The sequence below is a fragment of the Lycium ferocissimum genome, chromosome 4, assembly GCF_029784015.1.
Source record: "Lycium ferocissimum isolate CSIRO_LF1 chromosome 4, AGI_CSIRO_Lferr_CH_V1, whole genome shotgun sequence".
Taxonomy (NCBI): domain Eukaryota; kingdom Viridiplantae; phylum Streptophyta; class Magnoliopsida; order Solanales; family Solanaceae; genus Lycium; species Lycium ferocissimum.
The window spans coordinates 13,917,271-13,939,905 of record NC_081345.1 but is presented as its reverse complement, the minus strand read 5'-3'; the positions used below and the strand labels follow the sequence as shown (position 1 = coordinate 13,939,905).

At 37.5% G+C, this 22,635-nt stretch overlaps 1 protein-coding gene across 1 annotated transcript; it reads right to left on the bottom strand.

Moving 5' to 3' along the window:
- Nucleotides 1–11,527: 11,527 nt before the first annotated feature.
- Nucleotides 11,528–13,105, bottom strand: LOC132051583 (protein DOWNSTREAM OF FLC-like). Its single transcript, XM_059442722.1, has 2 exons — nucleotides 12,890–13,105; nucleotides 11,528–12,040 (listed from the first exon to the last, which is right to left on the bottom strand). Exons 1-2 carry the CDS (start codon nucleotides 13,041–13,043, stop codon nucleotides 11,709–11,711), a joined length of 486 nt encoding a protein of 161 aa, XP_059298705.1. The 5' UTR covers nucleotides 13,044–13,105; the 3' UTR covers nucleotides 11,528–11,708.
- Nucleotides 13,106–22,635: the final 9,530 nt, after the last annotated feature.

The window sequence follows — 22,635 nt, the reverse complement described above, 5'->3', positions numbered from 1 at the left end:
AGCTAGTGCACAGAGGCGCTCCATCCCTTCAGGCAGATGTGTCAATTGATGGCACATTATGATTTCAAGTTTCTGCAGAGAGGTCAAGCCTTCTGGTAAAGCAGTGAAGTTGATGCAACCAACAACTTTTATTTGCTTCAGTGCATCAGTAGCACCCTTAATTAGCCACTGTGGTAAGGTCACCAGTTTTGGAAGTTTCATAATACCTAGACACTGCAGTTTCTTGAGACCACCTCCTTCATTCTCGTCCATGTTTAGGTCGAGTTTTTCACAACTGCCAATGAAAAGATTCTCGAGTGATTCATGGAATCTGAAACACTTAGGAAGAGATAGTAAATTGTTACAGTCACCGATGACCAGTGTTCTCAAGGCGGGGAAGCATTGTGTGCTCATGTTATCACTATCGAACAGAGATTGCAAGTTGTTACATTCCAAAATAGCCAAGAGCCTAAGGGAATTCAGACATCCTAGACCTTTCTTTGGAAAGCACCTTTCTTTTGTTGTTAGTGTCAAACATCTCAAGCTTACAAGATTTCCAATGTCTCGGGGTAATCTCTCAAGGCTAACACAATTTTCAAGGCCTAGTGTTTGTAAAGCCAGTAGCCCGTAGATTGTGTTAGGCAGTGATTTGAGTTTTCTGTTGTAAGATACATCTAGGAACCTCAAATGCATCAAATCTTTTATTGAACTTGGTAAAACTTCAAAACACGAATGCTTCAAATCCAGTATCCGTAAACATTTGAATCCGGATATGCACCTTTCCACAAATTTCTGACTTCTACGTCCCACTCCAGTGATTGTTCTCAAATTCACTAACTGTAGAAGGAATGCTGGAACTTCATTCTTCATGAAATCATCACCACTAAATTCAATTTGTCGGACCTTTGCTGAAATACCTGCGGTGGTCTCAGTAACAGTTGAAGACGTACCCCTTGTTACTGACAGCGCAAGATCATGCATAAGGTCATGCAGCTTGAATGTAAATGTGAACAGACCCCTTTGAACATCTTCAAAAAAGGATCGTGATGATAAGTCATCGAAGTATCGCTTGCCAATGTCTTCCAGTTCCCATCCAAGATTTCTGCTATTATGGCGAATCAGCCCCTGAGCTATCCATACATAAATGAGCTCCATGTGATTGAATACATAGTCTTTTGGGAAAAGTGAACAAATGGAGAAACATTGCTTCAATTCAGATGGGAGCTGATCATAACTCAATTTTAATGCAGGTAGGATGCCAGTTTCTCTTTGTTCTAAATTCCATATCTCATTATCCTTCACAAGCAACCAATCATACTCGTCGGATTTTGTTCTTAAAAGACTTGCTAAGGTTTTTACGGCCAATGGAACTCCCCTGCACTTTTTCACTATGTCCTTCCCAATTTCTACAAGGTTTTGATATTGCTTCCCTTGTCCAAATACCCATCTGTTAAACAATGTCACGCTATCATCAAAAGGGAGGCCTGGCAAGTTGTATGTATAGGTCGTGCCCATAAGAGAAGCAACAGCTTGACTACGCGTAGTCACAACAATTTTACTTCCAGAGGAACCAACCATCAACAAATCTTTTAACTCGAACCATTTGCTCGGATCTTCATTCCAGACATCATCTAAAATGAGCAAGTATCTCTTGGCCCTCAATGTTTCTTGTAGTTGAACTTGCAATTGTTCCATAGTACTGGTGCTGTTGTTATCCGCGATATTGGTGATACTCCCAATTAGTTTCTTCACATTGAATTCCTCAGAGACACAAATCCATTTTCTCACTTGAAAATGCCTAACCACTCCATCATCATTGAACACCATTTTAGCTAATGTGGTCTTCCCAATACCACCTAGTCCCACTATAGGTATAATACTAACACAATTCTCATCTTTTGCGTCGATCAGAAAATCCACTATGGTTTTTCTGTCGATATCTCTACCAACTATGCTTGAAGCGGCCAAATACGAGTGTGTTCCCCTTTCCCAACGTATATCCCTCCTATCCACTACGCCTTGTGCAGCTATCAGATGAAATTTAGGTTTGTCCTCAGTAATTTTGTCTAGTTTTTCTCTTATATCCTTCATCTTATGAACAATTCTAAAGCGAAATACGAGGGGATTTGACCTATGAAAGAAGTTACATACCTTGTTCTTGATACTTTTTTTATTCTTGGCATGCTGCTGCTGATGCTGCAAGGCTATAATCTCAAATTCATCCAAAATGTCATCCATTTGATGGAGAATGTCATTTAGTCTATCTAGCCAAACGCTTAGTTGACGATTTTTGGATCTTTGCTCCTCAGCATCCAAGAGAACTGCTTTGATATTTGTGAAATTTTCATTCAGCATTTCTAGCTCCTTTGTTAGGCCACATGTTTTTCCAATTTCTTGCACTACCATGGAGCCTAGCTTCCACAACACTCTCTCAGCAATGTTGAACACAAACAATTCTGCCATTTATCTAATCACTTAGCAAACCCAATTAATTGGAACAGAAAAGAGAGAACTATTTATGTGACTGTTGCTGAATTTAACCACTCTTCTTGTCTATGAACCTCTATATATAGAAAGTAGTAGAACAAGATGACATAATCAGAGTCGGAGCCACGGTGCAGCTTACGGGTTCAGTAGAACCCAGTAGCTTTGACCTAGACCTTGTATTTGTGCTTTAATCTACTTATTATATATAAATAATTTATCCCGAACCCCATAAGCTGCCTTTTCTGTAATCTAGAACCCATAAATTCAAAATTCTAGCTCCACCTCTATACATAATGGTGAAGATGCTATAGTGCAAGTCGTCGACTAGTCAACAGCTATTTTCTCTTATTGTGCAACATGATTTCTTCCCCTTTTTACAAGCCACTTATAAAAAATTGCTGTTATGACTTTGAAATCAAGAAGAGTCAATCCTAAAAAGTGAAAAGACAAAAACAAAAGAAGACTGGAAAAAGTGCTCTAACAATCTGGGAAGTTACTTGGAAATGTCCAAGCTCCCTCACATCCTTGGGCACAGCCCAAAATATTTTTCCAAAAAAAACACACTGAATTGGTACTACGGGTTCGGGCGAACGCATTAACTTTAGCTGAAAGGATGTATTTGTGCTACAATATCTACTAATCATATAGAAATATAAGATTTCAAACCTAGTAACGTGGTCAATGGGTTCTGAGGTATTCCGAACCCATAAAGCTCAAATCATGAACCCATAGGTGCCTACGGAGACGGAGCTATGTATAGCCAAGGAGTCATACAAATTCCTAGCTCCGCACTGGGCGCATGCAGTAGCTTTGGACACTTTGAAAGAAGTCATCATAACCCATAGTAGTGATTAAAGACCAGATTTAGTGGCTTTGAACGACTTTTGTAAGAAGTCATCTTAATTCAACCAATACTTCACTTAATGCAATTTGACTTAGTGATAAACGAGTAGTCTATATATTGCTTCTTGTAAGAGTATATTTTATAATCTTCAGACCTAAAACAACTTTACTGTTCACAAATTACTTTAAAGAAAAAATTTGGGCCCAACATGGAAATTTCAAGATAGACGATAGAAATAAAATATCATGCATAACTCAACTAACTTTTCAAATAAAAAATCGAAAGAAGAAGTCAGCATGCTTGAAACACTGAGAATCATAACGATCACAATTATTATTTATTAGTATAAATTCATTGATCCAAGAAGGTGCAAAAAATGTACAGCAAAGAGGACTTTATGCTCCCTTAGACATGTAGGGAATCCAAAAATTCCACAAAAGAATATTTGCATCTTTGGTTGTAATGCACAATTCAGACCAGGAATATAGCAATTGTAAGACCCTATATTTCATTACATAGTTAATTTCGAAAACTCTTTAAGTTGTTTACTTATCATGCCAGCTCTGTACTGCTGGCCTGCTGCTTTTGCTGATGCTGATGCTGAAGCATTCGTGCCAACTCTTCTCTCTCCCATTTAGAAAGCAGTGCCACAATCAGATGGAAAGGTACACATGAAGAAGCAACAAAGGAAAGCATAGAACTAAGAAAAAAGTTAAGAATAGGTCATATGGAATAACAATTTATGTCAAGGAAAAACAACAACATTAAAACTATCCAACATTGTTACATACAAGTGCCATGCTTGTCATATATAGAAGAGATGAGAAAGGTCGCATCATCCGTACAGTCCAAGTCCAGAAGTCCTTTATATTCGAATTACCACGACCAACTGGCCTATTGTTTAACCTTTTGCGTTTCAGTATACCCTCTGACTCCTCCATCAAATTGATGTACTTTTTTTCTAACTTTTGCTAAAGGATGTTCCTCTATAGCCCCTCGATCACAGTAAGCTTCTTTTAGTATTGCAGTGCCAGTCTTGTTCATTGATGACCAATTGAAGATATGACGATGCTTCTCGAATGCCTTGTGAACTTTTGAGACGACACACTAAGCCTGACTCCCCCACGAACAACAAATCCAAGATGTTTCTCCAGCCTCCATATAAACTTCCTCGACAAGCTCGCCATGCAAAAATGCATTCTTAATATCCAGTTGATGAAGCGGCCAATGATGCATTGTTGCTAAAGAGATAAGCAGTCGGACATGCAATCTTAGCAACTGGAGAGAATGTGTCACCATAGTCAAGACCATAAATCTTGTATCCTTTAACAACAAGACGAGCTTTTAATCGATCAATTGTTCCATCTGAACCCACCTTTATTGTATAGATCCATCGACATCCAATGGTAGATTTTCCCTTCGGTAACTGGACCAATTACCAAGTATTATTGGTCTATAGAGCAGACATTTCTTCGATCATAGCATCTCTCCAACCTGGATGTTCCAATGCTTCGCTAAGAGTCTTTGGTACAGGTATATTAGACAGAGTACAAAGGTAAATATAATAGAGACAACCGATGATAATTTAAACAGTTATATTTCCCGGGTTTTGTGATTTTTAGTAGTACGTATATCTTTGTGTATTGTGATTGGTGGAGTCGTTGCATCTGACGAAGGCATGACTGGAGCAGATGACGAAGGAGCAAGATATATGTCATCCGGAGCTACCAATGTATCTGGATGAGGAATAGTGCTATAATTGTTATTTTTAAAAGGATGAGCATGTCGGATGTATACTTGAAGAGGAGGATGAGCAGCTTGAGGGCTGTCTAGAAGATTGACTTGTAGTAGAGGAAGTATCGGTACTGGCAAAGCTTGAGCAATTAAATTTCTGCTTGTAATGCTTGGTGTAAAATAGGGAGATGTTTCAAAGAAGGTTACATCGGCAGTGATAAAATATTTATTAGCTTTTGGACAGTTGCACTTGTAACCTTTCTTGTAAAAAGAGTATCTTATAAAGACACACTTAATTGATTTTGGTTGGAGTTTGTTATTTCCAGAACTTTGATCATGACAAAGTAAGCACATCCAAACACTCTCAAAGGTACACAATGGGGATTTTGATCTGGAAAGAGAATTGAGTGGGGACTTTGATGTTGCAACATAGTATAGGATATTCTACTGATAGATAATAAGTAGTGATAATGGCATATGATGGTGTATGATCAATAAACTACAGGCAGTTTCAATGAGATGCCAACTTTTACATTGGTATTGTTGTTACAGCTGCTTTCCTATTATTAACATAACCATAAAGTGGAAGAAATGGGACATTTGCACAAATGACCTTTTCTGGGGGTATTGGGAAATATTACACGGTATTTCCTTCCTTATTTATTCCCTTATTTCTTAGTATATTTTGTATAGAATATTTACCTTGTATAGGGGTCCTATAGCTGTAGTTTCCATGTAAGGAATTGGATCCTAATTAGGATTGATTGGTTTCTTCTTGTATATAAACTTGGAACGTGAATGAAAGGGGCAGACTTGAACCTCAATATTTCTTGTAGTCTTTCATGGTATCAGAAGCCATGGCAACTAAAGAAGAAGAAACCTCTGGTTCTAACAAGAAAACTACGAGCCCTTACATACTGAACTCGAATGATAACCCCGGTAATATTATTACCCAAGTTCAGTTGAGAGAAGAAAATTACGATGAATGGGCACGAGCGATTCGGACTGCTCTCAGGGCCAAGAAGAAATATGGGTTCATAGATGGAACTGCTAAACAACCGGAAGAAGATTCCGGAGATATTGAAGATTGGTGGACTGTCAATTCAATGCTTATTTCTTGGATTTTCAACACCATTGAACCTAAAATTCGTTCAACCATATCTCATATGGAGAACGTGAAGGACTTGTGGGAGGATATTAAGCAGCGTCTCTCCATCGGAAACGGTGCAAGAGTGCAACAGTTGAAATCAGATCTTGCAAATTGCAGGCAAGATGGGCAGACAATTGTTGCATATTATGGTCGACTCAAGCTCATCTTGGATGAACTGACCAACTATGATCAGATCTCAATTTGTCGATGCGGAGGATGCAAATGCAATCTTACTGCAGAACTAGAAACGAAACGTGAGGAAGAAAAGGTTCATCAATTTTTGATGGGTCTAGATGATGAAGGGTATGGAACCGTGCGTTCCAATATCTTTACCGAGTCTGAACCGTTGCCAAATCTGAACCGAGTTTACTCGAGAATTGTTCAGCAAGAACGTGTGTTGTCCATGACTCGAACTAAGGAAGAAAAAGGGAACCCAATGAGCTTTGCAGTGCAGGCTGGTGGTCAAAGTTCATGGGGGGATAAAGACGCTATTTGTTCATACTGCAAACGAGAAAGGCATGATGCTAAAAGTTGCTTCCAACTAATAGGATATCCAGAGTGGTGGGGCAACAAACCTCGTTCCAATACACCTGGACGTGGTAGAGGACGCAAACGTGGGACTGGTGGAAGTCGCTACAAGGGAGCAAAAGCACGTGCCAATGTTGTTCAAGCACCTAGAAGTGAAGGAGAACGGGGAACCATAACCAGTCGATGCGGATAGAAAAGGTTTCACTGGCCTAAGTGATGAGCAATGGAACAAATTGGTAGGGATGTTGAACAGAGACAAAAATAGCGGTAATGAAAGGATGTCGAGTAAGAATTTCCTGACTTGGATTATTGACAGTGGCGCTACTCACCATATGACAGGAACATATAATTGCCTTGAAAAAGTTCGTGATATAGAACCGTGGTCCATTGGTTTACCCAATGGTGAAACCACGTTGGCAGTCAAAGAAGGAATTGTGTCTCTTGGAGGGGATTTAAAGTTGCAACGCGTTCTTTTTGCACCTAATTTGAATTGCAACTTAATTTCTATATCAAAACTTCTACATGATTCGAAGTTGGTGGCTCAGTTTACTAACAAAATTTGTGTTATACAGGACCTAAATACGAGGAGGCTGATTGGAGCGGCTGAACAACTTGAGGGGCTTTACTGGCTCAAAGGAGTGGCATCGGCTTATGCTTGCAAGACGACGGTTGCTGCAACCTTTGGACTATGGCATAGGAGACTGGGCCACCCTTCTCCGAAGGTGGTGGAATTAATTTCTGGTGTTGGTAGTTTTGATAGGAATAGTAATAAGGCTTGTGATGTTTGTTTTAGAGCAAAACAGACCAGAGAAGTGTTCTTTTCTAGTAACAATAAAGCTAAAGAATGTTTTGATTTGATACATTGTGATTTGTGGGGACCTTATAGAGTTCCAGCCTCTTGTGGTGCAATTTATTTTTTGACTATAGTCGATGATTGCTCTCGTGCTGTTTGGATATATTTTTTGAATGGAAAAAATATGGTTGCTTCCATTTTTCGAAAATTCATTGTGATGATTCAAAGACAATTTGGGAAAAATGTAAAAGTTGTTAGAAGCAACAATGGGAGTGAATTTATGTGTTTGAAAAATTATTTTGAAGAACATGGAATTTTGCATCAGACTTCATGTGTAGGTACACCCCAACAGAATGGGAGAGTTGAAAGAAAGCACCGACATATACTTAATGTGGCAAGAGCGTTGCGATTTCAAGCAAAATTACCCATTGAGTTTTGGGGTGAGTGTATACTTACAGCCGGTTACTTGATTAATAGGACTCCTCTATGGTTTTAGATGGTAAAACTCTTATGAGATTCTTTTCGACCAGCCTCCCTCTTATAATCTTATAAAGACCTTTGGATGCCTCTCATGTATGCACATAATTTAAATCGGGACAAAGATAAATTTGCAAGTAGAAGTAGGAAGTGTGTGTTTGTAGGGTACCCATTTGAAAAGAAGGGATGGAGATTGTATGATTTGGAGAGAGGTAAATATTTTGTTTCAAGGGATGTGATTTTTGTTGAAACTGAATTTCCATATGACGGAAAAACCATCAGGGATGTGGAGTCGACAGAAAATAAAACTCTAAATTAGGGTTTTAACGTTGTTGAGGAACAGGAGGATCATGGGGTAGAGGTAGGAGGAGAAGGAGAGGAAGTACTTGTTGATACTAAAGAAAACACAGAAAATAACGATGATGGTGTAGTTGGGGGCAACGATGCAGATGAGCAACTTGGCAGAGGATAAAGAAAGAAACAGCCTTCGGTTCGTTTGCAGGATTATGTAACTCGTGCGTCCAAGTAAGCCCCTCAACGAGTTCCTCGTTCCAATCAAATGCCTCGTATTCCTTACTCTATAACACATTTTGTGAATTACAATAAATTTTCCTCGCAACATCGTTCTTTCTTGGCTAGTGTAATCAGTAGGATATGAACCAAGGACATATGCGAGGCGAAAAAGGAATGTTGGAGAGAGGCTATGATGAAGGAGATACTAGCTCTAGAAGAAAATGGTACATGGACGATGAAGACCTTTCCCGGAAGAAAGCTATAGGAAGCAAGTGGTCTATAAAATTAAATATAACTCGGATGGGAGTATAGAGCGGTGTAAAGCACGTTTGGTGATACTTGGAAATAATCAAGCTGAAGGAATTGATTATCATGAAACATTTGCTCCCATTGCGAAGATGACTACAGTCCGTACTTTTCTTGCTGTTGCAGCTGCAAAAAGATGGAGTCTGCATCAAATGGACGTACAAAATGCATTTCTACACGGTGACCTAGACGAAGAGGTATACATGAAAATGCCTCCTGGCTTCACTTCTCCAACACCAGGAAAGGTGTGTCACCTTCGAAAATCATTGTATGGATTGCGACAAGCACCTCGATGTTGGTTTGCTAAACTGAATGCTTCGTTAAAAGGGTATGGATTCAAACAATCTTGTTCGGATTATTCTTTATTCACATTTCGAGACGGTCCCGTTCAATTAAATATTCTCGTTTATGTGGATGACCTCATTATTTCGGGTAGTGATGAGACAGCCATAAGGAAATTTAAACATTATTTGAGTAGATGTTTTCATATGAAAGATTTGGGGAAATTAAAATACTTTCTTGGTATCGAAGTAGCACGCAATCCAGATGGCATTTTCTTGTGTCAACATAAGTATGCTTTGGATATTATATCGAGGTTTGTCATGCGGCTAAACCGCTAATACTCTCCGGAACAAAATCACAAGCTAGCTCTAGCTACAGGAGAAAACATTGAGGATCCGGGTCAGTTTCGACGGCTGGTTGGCCGACTAATTTACTTGACAATTACTAGACCTGAGTTATCATATTGTGTGCATATTTTAGCTCAATTTATACAAAGATCCGAAGAGGGAGCACTTGGATGCAACAATGAGGGTTGTGCGTTATCTAAAGCGGAGCCCTGGTCAAGGTATTCTACTTAGAGCCAAGTGTGATTTGAGATTGTATGCTTATTGCGATTCAGACTGGGCTGGTTGTCCATTGACTCGACGTTCTTTGACGGGATATTTGGTGCTTTTGGGAAATTCACCTATTTCTTGGAAAACAAAGAAGCAACATACAATGTCTCGTTCATCTGCCGAAGCTGAGTATCGGTCTATGGCGACTACCACTTGTGAACTTAAATGGTTAAAGGAATTATTGGCTTCACTTGGTGTTGATCATTCTGATTCTATGCGTTTGCATTGTGATAGCCAATCAGCTTTTCACATTGCTGCGAATCCCGTTTATCATGAAAGAGCGAAGCACATTGAAGTGGATTGTCATTTTATTCGTGATGAGATTCAAAGTGGAAACATTCAGACTGCTTTTGTGAAATCCTCCAAGCAACCTGCTGATGTTCTTACAAAGGCTTTGGGAAAGGATCAATTTGATTTCCTACTTTGCAAGTTGGGCATTTTCGATCCTCATGCTCCAACTTGAGCGGGGGTATTGGGAAATATTACACGATATTTCCTTCCTTATTTATTCCCTTATTTCTTAGTATATTTTGTATAGAATATTTACCTTGGATAGGGGTCCTATAGCTGTAGTTTCCATGTAAGGAATTGGATCCTAATTAGGATTGATTGGTTTCTTCTTGTATATAAACTTGGAACGTGAATGAAAGGGGCAGACTGGAACCTCAATATTTCTTGTAGTCTTTCAGGGGGTCACTCTTTAAATTCTGTTTCCCTTAGTTTAGGGGTTAGATCTGTTTGAGAAAGAAATTCAACTATATCTAAAGGCGAAGACAAGGAAAGATGAAGAAGAAGAGAAGAGAAGGACCAAATATTTGAAATTTTAAAATATAAATTGGGTTATATAAACTCTTCGAATGTTTTAATACTTGTTCCCAACATTTTAAAAATTATAATCCTACCAACCCATGTTTACCTCTAACCTAGTCAAAGTTCCTGATCCTTTATTCAAGATTCAAGAGGTCATTTGCCTTATTCTTCTCCACAAAGTGGTTTACCCGATAACCTAGGGATTTTTAGTAGTACGTTAGGGACTGTGATATGCACTAAAATTCATCAAATAAGATAATAACTTTTCTCCTCCTATGTCTTTGCTTCATTTATTCCCTTTGTGTTTGTTAGCTTGGACGTCGCCTGAACCACTCTAGAACCTCCCAAGCCTCAAGCTCCTGATCAGCTTCTCTAACTTGATTCGAGCTTCAGTTCTCTTGCTTGAATTAAATATCTTTGTCATGGTTAACTAATAAAATAGCTTTTGAATGTTGAGATTTTGTCCGTGAAAAGGGAAAAAAAATCAATTTTACCAACAACAAAAAAAAAAAAAATTGGAATGCCAAGAAAATCAAAAGATACACAAAAAAATGTTCTTTTTTTTTTTTTTTTTTCACCCTGACAGGATTCTCAAGACTGGTTGCTCTGGAGCTACAATTGTAGGGGCTACAATCGACTATGCTAAAAATCGTTATATACCCCAATTTGCAGAGCCCTGCTCGAAATTTTATTTTTCCTTTTCCTTCATGTGTGTCCTGAAAGCTTCTTATGATGGTAGTTGAAAATTCTTTAAAGAGGTAACAACATGAAGTTGTTAGTCGGGAGGAACTGGAAAGAAATAAAAGAACACAAACAAAAACAAGGAAATCACCGCACCCTACCCCAAAACCACTCGTAGACAGCGCCCATAGAAAGCACTTCAAAAACAATCCATTGGGACAAATATTTAACTGGTATAAACAAATTATCAGAAAGCATAGAACCAAATAGATTAAATTATAAGTTTAAGTAGGTCTCACAAAATGAAAGAGATTCCTGACATGATCAAGTAGTAGTAACAAATTTAACGAGCCATTAAAATATATTGTTAAGCAAAATACACAAATGCAAAACATCCAGAAACGATGACGAACATAAGGGTACCATCATCACAACTTTTTTTTTTTTTTTTTTTGATATAAGGTAAAAGTAAAGGTAGCATCATCACAACTAAGAACGCCTTGTATATCTTTAAAATTGGTCCTCCGTCAATTGATATTGCTGGAGGATCTGAGTGCAGCTAGAAAGAGGCTCATCGCGGAGGAAACCCATAGCGTTGGCAAAACGGGTGTTGGAAATCATACCATTGTTGCGGGTGAGGATGAGACGAGAACGATCACGGCCGGCATTGGGCTTGGCACACATGGGATCGGAGCTCTTAACAAGGATGACATCACAGACATCGTCACCACGGTCACTGTTAACCAAGATATTGTATTCTCCTTTAGAGTTGGTCACACCTTCAACTGTGTAAGTGGGTGCCTCAGTCACCCTGTGCCTGCACTCAATTCTAACCTTTGCGCCTGCCAGTAAAACAAGAAAAATTTATATCACGTGGACATAATATGTCACATTTTTGGACCGGTCAAATGATGGAAAAATCACAGCCCAATGCCTTTGAGTGATATAGTTTACAAAATATGGCCAAATGTACAGGGTTTGTATATTTGTACATATAACATACGATGATATACATAATCAGTGTATAAGTTTGGAAATTTCGGCCATATTAGTAAATAAGTTTAGCCGAACTGTACATATTGGTAAGTTTCCCAAAAATAATAGCCTAGGTTTTGTACATCAAGTAAAAGTATACATATAATATATATATATATATATATATAAGGTATACATAAATATACATATAATATACCTACAAATACATAATCGGTGTATATGTCATGTATATTTTGGCTACCGCCCGAAATTAATTTCGGCTGAAGCGACAAAAATGAAAAAAACCCTATAAAAAAGGTTGTAGTAATCTCCTCTCAGGCATTCCGTCTGAACATATCGGGACCAAAATTCTTCAACAGCAAAGCAAAGAACTTATGTTGCCCTAGCGAGGTATTTACATTATTAAATGTGTTTGATGGCAGATCTGCCACATTTAGAACTAGTTTGTCTTAAATCAGATTATTTAAAGCTAGAAAGAAGAATTTTTTGGAATCTTGAGCTTAGCCATGACAATGGACTACACAGTATCTAGTAAAATTAAGCTACTAGTAGATCTACAAACGGGATCTGTAAACCCCGTTCAAGAAAATGACTCAAATGAGTTAGAACCTTATACAGATCACAAATGTGGGGGAAGTGAAACAGTTAAAATATCTATGAAATAATAAAAAGGAGTAAAAGAGTGGTGCAGTTACCGGCTAGGTACTTAGTGGCAGGGGTCTCAAAACCGCAACGGCAAGTGTCACAGTAAGCTTTTCCCTTCACAAGGAAAGGGTTGCCCACAAAAGTGGCTGAAACAATTGATGCAGAGAGTAAGCAAATTGCGAAAAATGCTACTAATTTTGCCATGGTTTACAAAGATTCTCTCTTCTTTTTGTGAATGAGAGTTCTTGGTTTGCAACGGATAAATGAAATGTGAAGAGAAGAAAACAGTGGGGAAAGTGAAAGTGAAAGTGAAATGAAGATAAAATGGTTGTATATGTCGTAATATGTGCGGTGATATGGGCTGGCAAAGTGGGCCACATGGGCATTCGGATCCAGAGAAGAAAGGGTCATACGCACAAATGCTCGAATGTAAGTTATAGAAAATAGGAATTTTTACGCCTTATAGCTACTTCTAATACATAATTAGTGGTCATAACTATCTTTTATTTTAATTACTAACAATAACTAAATGCTTTTCTAATTTAACTATTATAGCTACACAGTAAGTTTTAATTACCATTTCACAAATACACCTAAAAATTAGCACCCCTAATCCCATATCCCCTTTTAATGGTAACAATATTAATCACTTAATATACATTACCATTCTCTCTCATTTTTTTATAAATTCTTACCTTTTTAAAGAGGGAAGAATCTGTGAATGCCCAGTGAAATAGTCGTTTCTTCTCTCTTCACCCTTCGCAAAATTCGATTTTCCATTTTGGGATATTATAAATCCAAAATGGTATTTTCGCACGGTTATTTCGATTCAAAGCATATGTGGTCAAAGTGGGCTCTTTTCATGTTCCATCCCATCTCCTTTTGTTTAGAAGTGAAATTTTCGCTATTCGTGTTATTATTCTTCCACAAAATCAACTTGGTGGAAGTGATTATTTGCCTGGCCCTGTGTGGTTATGGCAAGACACAAGAGAAGGAGAGAGAAAGTTTTTAGGGTTTTTGAGAAGATGAAATATATATGTATTTGTGTATGTTTTATGATATAACTACCAATTGTTGTGGTTGGTGGTGTATTTTTGTAAGTTTTTCTATATATTTGTGTATTTTTTTCAAATTAATTAATCGATTCGTCTAGTTTCAAATACACTTGACGCAAATACATAGGTAAGTTTTCTATATATATATATATATATATATATATATATATATATATATATATATATGTATTTTGTTCAAATTAATCCCATCAAATACATGGGTGATGCAAATTGTTACTCACACAAATACATGAGATTTAATATAAAATACGTAGGGGTTTGATTGGAAACTTCAAATACATTAGTTATGCTAGCAAATACATGGGTAAATAAAAAAAATAAATATTGAAAACTTCAAATACATTACCACTAAATACATTGTTACTCACACAAATACATGATATTTAATATAAAATACATGGAGTTTGATTGGAAACTTCAAATACATTAGTTATGCTATCAAATACATGGGTAAATAAAAAACGAAATCAACATTGAAAAAACTTCAAATACATTGTCGTTGAATGTTTTCAAATTTTGAATTTTTGATTTTTACGTTTGAACGTTGAAGATTGGATGAAGGAATAGAAAACGGTTATGGAAAAGAAATCTAAAATCCGATTTTTGTGGAAGAGTATGATAAAAAATACCAATTAATAACTAATTAAATGATCCCACCGTTATTGCCTAAAATCAAGGGATATGTTTTCTTTTTTACTGTGTTTCTATGAATTTACACGCATCAAATACATCTGAAAAAATACCTTAATTTGGGAAAACATAACTACAAATGGTAATATTTAAAACGGTAACTATAAATGATAGGAAACTACCATAAGGTAGTCATTTGAGTAATTTTACCTAGAAAATACCCCTAAAATTCTCGATTCGAATCCTAGCAGAGTATAAAACAAAAATCACAAGATAGAATTTCGTAGCAAATTAGATATATTCGGGGAAAAGTTAAGTCGTAAAGCCTAACTTCTGTTGAATCCCACCAGAGTAAAAAAAAAAAAAAAAAAAAAAAAAAAAAAAAATCTATCTTGCGAAATTTCACAAGGTAAACTTTTGTCTTAAGGTAAATTCTGCCTTATGCTTTACAAGACAGAATTTGCCTTAAGACATAACTAAATTTTTCCTCATACGATAGAATTTTCACGAAGCCTTGCCTTGCGATTTTTTTTTTTTACTGAGCGGGGATTTGAACCCAGAATCTTGAGGTATTTCCAGTCACTTTTTTAAGCAAAAGACAAAAATTAAAGACTAGCAATTTGAGGGCCAAAAATTAAAGACCAGCGTCTTTGAAGGACAATTCACGCAAAAATCTAGAGAAGAAAGGGTCGTGGGACTATACTCCTAAATCCGAATGGAGAAATTTTATTTCGTGCATATAATATAAGTTTGTATAAATCACAAGCATATACTCATATAACAACAACAACACACCCATGTGTTATTACATAAGTGGATTTAAGTAGAATAGGATATACACAGACCTTATCCCTACACTTTGTGAGGTAGAGAGGTTGTTTCTCATAGATCTTCAACTCAAAAGAAATATATATATATATATATATATATATATATATGTCACCCCCCAAAACCCACCCTAGATGTGACCGGCATCCAACGTCATGAACAATATCGGAAGAACCTAAACGATACAATAATAACACTTGAACCCGCCAGGTTCAACATTCGCCTCCAACAGTTTATAAAATAATTGTAACATCAAGTTGCTTTTTAATAATCTTTCCTTATTACATTAAACAATGTTATAAGTAACTGCATATATCAAGATCACAATTATGAAATAAGATCAGGGGAAGTCTAATATAAGTAAATAGTCATAAACGTGGCAAACACCCATTAAGTCGTACGGCTTTCGACAATCTACCCACAATTCTAACAACTATCTATGGAGCTTCTAAGACAAAACAATCATCTAACTTCGGGACGCAGCCCGAAATCTAGAATAATAAATGAAACAGAAGTGTCCCACGAACAAGGATGTGGGCTCACCAAATCAACAGCGAAGAAAAGTCCGCCAAGCGTCGAGAGTATCACGAACAACAACCCGCTCTTCGTTACCTAACATACCATAAAAAACAACAATGGTATGCCTAAGTACTTTCGTGCTCGGTGAGTGCCTCGGGACAACATGTATTATAAAATTAAATATAATAATACATAAAGAAATCGTTCGAAAAGATAGTATAAAAACAAGCATTCCACTTTATGATTCTTAATATCATTTGTTAAACGATTTAAAAGCCATTAATCAATATAAAAACAAGATTCGTATGTGTATCTCAATAAGAATTATCAAAACAGATTACAAAGCCTTTTGTCAATTTATAACTTTTAATTATGCCTTTCAAATTGATCATGATTGTCAACAACAGTTCCATGAGAGAATAAGAATATTACACATACTAATACAAGCCCAAGAATCAAGCATATCGCGCATAACGCACCACATCGGAACATATAATTCTCGGTGGCTATCATTCCTCCCGAATAGCTAGGCATAAATCACACCGGACTATGTAGTACGCGGTGGCTATCCTTCCTCCCAAATAGCTAGGCATAAATCACACCCCGGGTAGTGAATCCAGCAATGGCCACTCTTCCTCCCGAATGGCTAGGCAATGACACACTAGGATCCATAGTGGCTACCCTTCCTCCCGAGTAGTTAGGCCAAACACAACGATAAAGTTCATAGCATAGAAGCCGATTCACAATTTGTCTCAAAGTAGTCACACCATCAATTAGCATTAAAGTTCATTATTCCATATCGTAAAGATAAACCATTTCAAAGAACGTCTTGAAAACGTTTACACTTCTTTAACCAAGATTTCAATGCCATAGTTCAATATGAAAACATCATTACTAACCCTTAGCCATCATTATTGATCATCTCTTCTAGAGGAAAAACATTTATAACTTATATATGTACGTAGAGCATGATACAAACTAGGTTTAATGTGGGCTTGTCCCCTCACGCACATTAACCATGATTAAAGCAAGAAATAGAGTTTCAATTTGTGAAAAGTTAACCTTTTTATTCAATGAAGAGCCTTAAAAGAGACATACAAATCACAATCAAAGAGTTTATAAAAACCGATCGAAAGAGTATGTTCAAAAGAGATATACAAATCACCTTTGTAGTCAAAAATGGTTTTTAAAAGAGACATACCTTAATTTCCGCTCAAGCGTACTTCCCACAATCCAAGAATTATTCTACAATATTTTTAAATAGGAGAGGTTAGAACTCTATCCTATTTCCACCCATAAACCCTTCTTGCCAACGAAAGCTAGGGTTTCATCACTAAACGTGTTCTTGAACACTTCATGAATCAATCATGGATTCTAATCTCATAGGACAACCTACACTAGTCTAAACCCTTTCAATAATATCACAAAATTCAAGGATCATACCTTATTGAAGGAATATTAACTTCTCCCAAACGTCTCTTTCTTCTTCTCTTTCTTGGGTTTCAAGACTCTAGGGTATGTGAAAGATGAACTAGTGTTAATTTGATGTTAGATTGATGAAGTAATGATGGAAATTGATCAAGAACTTACCTCATATGTTTTGGGGAAACCCTAGGGTTGTTTCCTCTTAAAAAGTCGTCCAAAACGAAGTGGGAATGAATATAATGAAGTTAGGCTTTTATAAAATTCGGGAAAAATCGCTCAGCATAAATGGCACAGGCGTTGCACGGCGTACGCCCGAAGCGGTGTACAGTATATCCATTTTGACAGTGTCAAAATTTTGAGTTTTCTTGAAATTTGGGTTGGGGCGCCGCCTAGGGCGCCGCGCACGCCTAATTTTTGTACTGCATAGATGATGCTCAGTAAAATAGGCATAACTCCTAGCACAGAGCTCTGTTGGAGCTACGCAACCTATCTTTGGAAAGGTATTTTAAAGATATACAACTTTTATTAAGGAAGTTTTCCCAATTTCCCAACGAAAATATACAAAAACTGGCCATAAGTGAAGACTGTCTCAGACTTAGACGAATTTAGAAGACCTTAAAAACTTCACTTTTTGGTATGACTTCAAAATGACTGTTTATCACCCGAATTCATCCCGAATGGATTCATATAGCTAAAATATCATCTTATTACTAGTTTTACACTTTCACACCTAATCCGAATTTATGGGATGTTACATTATCCCCCCCTTAAGATCATTCGTCCCCGAATGAAAGTCATGGCTAGGATTCTTTACTAAACCTCAAATTTCAGAATTTCGAGAGTTCTTCTAGCAAGGTGAAACATCCTCAGAGATAACATACGACTAACCATATAACGAATGTATCATTCAAGCCTAAACACAATTGTGAGATTTATACTTCACTCTAAACTTCCACAGGAAAACACAACCGAAAGGTTCAATACATACATGTAGTAGGGAATAATTCAAGGTAACACGGCTTGAGTAACACTACTACAACTAGATAGAACTATGCCCCTTTCGAGTTCATCCCGCAAGTCTTAAGATACGACATAAGTCTACCCTGAGGTTTAACAATATCACTTTTTCACTCTATAACGGGTCCATCAGCAAATTCCAGCCTAACTATTTCTGATTGACAATCTAGAGTTTCATAACACTCGGAAAACTAGTCTATCCCCCAAAATCACATCAAAGTTCACAAGTTCTAATTCAAACACATCAAAAGTAACCTCACGACCCTTAACTACAAAGACGCAGTCTCTATATATTCTAGAACGATAACAAGGACACTAGCGAGGGTATTCATAGAAAGAAAAAGTGTCAACAATTGTTCGACTTCCACATAAAAATCAAAGGCAAGATACTGAGTTATATAAGAAAGAGTCGAACTTGAATTGATCAGCGAGTACGCTTCAAAAGAACATATAGTAAGAATACCTGTGACCCCGGCATCAGGATTTTCTGCCATCTCCCTATGAGTCGAACTATAAAGTCGAGCTTGTCCCCCATTAGCGGTGTTAGCAATCGTTTTACCAGCCTCATTACAACCAAGTTAGGGGTGTTGTTAGCATTACCATTAGACCAATTATTCCTTTGGCCTGAAGAGTTAGCCATTGCACGAAGCCACTTCCTACAATGTTTCTTGATATGACCCCTAATCCCACAATGGTGATAAACACGATCCTCCCATCTAAATGCTTGTCGGTTTCTACCTTGCGAATATCTGTTATGATCATTGTTCCTCTGACCTTGTCCACTAGATGGAACGCCCATATTAGACTGAGAAACAAACTGTTGAGGTGCAGAATTTCCTTTCCATTGCCCCCCCATCATACGAACCAGTGAAACTACCCGCAGATCGGGACTTCTTACTTTGTTCCCTGTCTAGCCTCTCTTCTCCCTTCCAATTCTCTTGTTGCTCGGCAAACCCAACCAAGGAATTACCGTTCTCGACCCTAGCAGTGGTACGGTTAGTGACCCTGGCGGCTCGTCCTCCAGTCGATGAGTTAGAAGCACCATTGTTTTCCTGAATACCAGTCCTCGCACGAGTTAAAGCCATTTCTGCGAGGCACGAATTATTGGACATGTCAGAATGATCCTAACGGTAGTTCAAGCTCTATAGCACAATCTATAATAAAGAAGAATGAGAAACACCTATAAATGCCCTGGTCGTCTTTTGATCATGTAGGTGATCAGACTGCACAAGGAAGACTCCACTGAGACCACGGCTCACGCCGATACGTACAACTCCTAGGACACATTTAAACCTAGGCTCCGATACCAAGCTTGTCACGCCCCAAAATCCACACTAGACGTGACCGGCATCCGACGTCATGAACAACATCGGAAGAACCTAAACGACACAATAATAACACTTGAACCCGCCAGGTTCAACATTCGCCTCCAACAGTTTATAAAATAATTGTAACATCAAGTTCGTTTTTAATAATCTTTCCTTATTACATTTAACAAAGTTATAAGTAACTGCATGTATCAGGATCACAATTATGAAATAAGATCAGTGGAAGTCTAATATAAGTAAATAGTCATAAACGTGGCAAACACCCATTAAGTCGTACGAGACTTTGACAATCTACCCACAATTCTAAAAACTATCTATGGAGCTTCTAAGAGACAAAACAATCATCTAACTTCGGGACGCAGCCCGAAAATCTAGAATAATAAATGAAACAGGAAGTGTCCCACGAACAAGGATGTGGGCTCACCAAATCAACAACAGCAACAAGTTCTCCTAAGCGTCAAGAGTATCACGAATGCCGCTTCTTCTTCGTTACCTAACATGCCATAAAAAACAACAATGGTACATGCACCGAGTACTTTTCGTACCAGTAGAGTGCCTCGGCACAACATGTATTATAAAAATGAAATATAATAATACATAAAGAAATCGATTACGAAAAGATAGTATAAAAACGAATATTCCACTTTATGATTCTTAATATCATTTGTTAAACGATTCCAAAGCCATTAATCAATATAAAAACAGTATTCAGCATGTGTATCTCAATAAGAATTATCAAAACCGATTACAAAGCCTTTTGTCAATTTATAACTTTCAATTATGCCTTTCAAATTGATCATGATTGTTAACAACAGTTCCATGAGAGAATAAGAATATCACACGTACACATGTGCCCAAGAATCGGCATATTGCGCATAGCGCACCATACCGGAACATATAATTCTCGGTGGCTATCCTTCGTCCCGAATAGCTAGGCATAAATCACACCGGACTATGTAGTACGCGGTGGCTATCCTTCCTCCCGAATAGCTAGGCCTAAATCACACCCCGGGTAGTGAACCCAGCGGTGGCCACTCTTCCTCCCGAATGGCTAGGCAATGACACAATAGGATCCATAGTGGCTACCCTTCCTCCCGAGTAACTAGGCCAAACACAACAATAAAGTTCATAGCATAGAAGCCGATTCACAATTTGTCTCAAAGTAGTCACACCATCAATTAGCATTAAAGTTCATTATTCCATATCGTAAAGATAAACCATTTCAAAGAACGTCTTGAAAACATTTACACTTCTTTAACCAAGATTTCAATGCCATAGTTCAATATGAAAACATCATTACTAACCCTTAGCTATCATTATTGATCATCTCTTCTAGAGGAAAAACATTTATAACTTATATATATATGTAGAGCATGATACAAACTAGGTTTAATGTGGGCTTGTCCCCTCACGCACATTAACCATGATTAAAGCAAGAAATAAAGTTTCGATTTGTGAAAAGTTAACCTTTTTATTCAATGAAGAGCCTTAAAAGAGACATACAAATCACAACCAAAGAGTTCATAAAAACCGATCGAAAGAGTATGTTCAAAAGAGACATACAAATCACCTTTATAGTCAAAAATGGTTTTTAAAAGAGACATACCTTAATTCTCGCTCAAGCGTACTTCCCACAATCCAAGAATTATTCTACAATATTTTTAGATAGGACAGGTTAGAACTCTATCCTATTTCCACCCCTAAACCTTTCTTGCCAATGAAAGCTAGGGTTTTCATCACTAGAACGTGTTCTTGAATACTTCATGAATCAATCATGGATTCTAATATCACAGGACAGCCTACACTAGTCTAAACCCTTTCAATAATATCACAAACTTCACGGATCATACCTTATTGAAGGAATATTAACTTCTCCCAAATGTCCCTTTCTTCTTCTCTTGGGTTTCAAGAATCCGTGGCTTGTGAAAGATGAACTAGTGTTAATTTGATGTTAGATTGATGAAGTAATGATGGGAATTGATCAAGAACTTACCTCATATGTTTTGGGGAAACCCTAGGGTTGTTTCCTTTCAAAAAGTCGTCCAAAACGAAGTGAGAATGAATATAACGAAGTTAGGCTTTTATAAAATTCGGGAAAAATCGCTTCAGGCATAAAATGGCCTGGTGCGTGGCTCGGGCAAGCGCCGGGCGCGCACACACAGATATCCATTTCGAAGGCATCAAAATTTTGAGTTTCTGAAATTTGGCTTGGGGGCGCCGCCCGCCGCGCACGCCTAATTTTCGCCTTTGCCGCACAAATGATGCTCGATGAAAATAGCATAACTCCTGTGGCAGGAGAGCTGCGGTGAGCCGGGAAACCTACCGTTGGAAAGGTAATTTAAAGATCTACAACTTTCATTAGGAAGTTTGTCCAAATTCCCAACTAAAATATACGAAAACTGGCCATAAGTGAAGACTGTCTCAGACTTAGACGAATTTAGAAGACCTTACGAACTTCACTTTTTGGTTTGACTTCAAAACGACTGTTTATCACCCGAATTCATCCTGGATTCATATAGCTAAAATATCATCTTATTACTAGTTTTACACTTTCACACCTAACCCGAATTTACAGGATGTTACAATATATTAAGTGTTGAAATATTATTTAAAACACATATGATGCATTTACTAATATATCACAAGCACAAAAGTGTTTTTAAAAGACAAAGACCTGCCTTTTTTTTTTTTTTTTTAAATTTTGGGGCCCACCTGGGCATTTTATTTAGTAATAATCAAAAGTCCAACATTAAAGACTAAGCCCAAAACACGGCCCAGCCCCAAAAAATCCTAAACTAAAATCCTAATACACTAGAAGTCAAAAAACAGATGGGGAAAGTAAAAATTTGAAGGGCAAAATCCCTATTTCCATTTGTTGTCCACTGAAGCTCCAAGCTTCAACTATGGCAGCTCGTCCATCTTCTTCTTCAATCTGCTCTCATTTCTTCCTCTAATGATGAAAATTCGTTCTGA

What these genes read in the sequence shown, in the direction of transcription:
- LOC132051583 (XM_059442722.1), bottom strand. Translation starts at nt 13,043, where the DNA reads ATGGCAAAATTAGTAGCATTTTTCGCAATTTGCTTACTCTCTGCATCA. An exon ending in TGCCACTAAGTACCTAGCCG is followed by an intron (nt 12,041 to 12,889) that starts GTAACTGCACCA and finishes TTTTACTGGCAG; the next exon opens with GCGCAAAGGTTAGAATTGAG.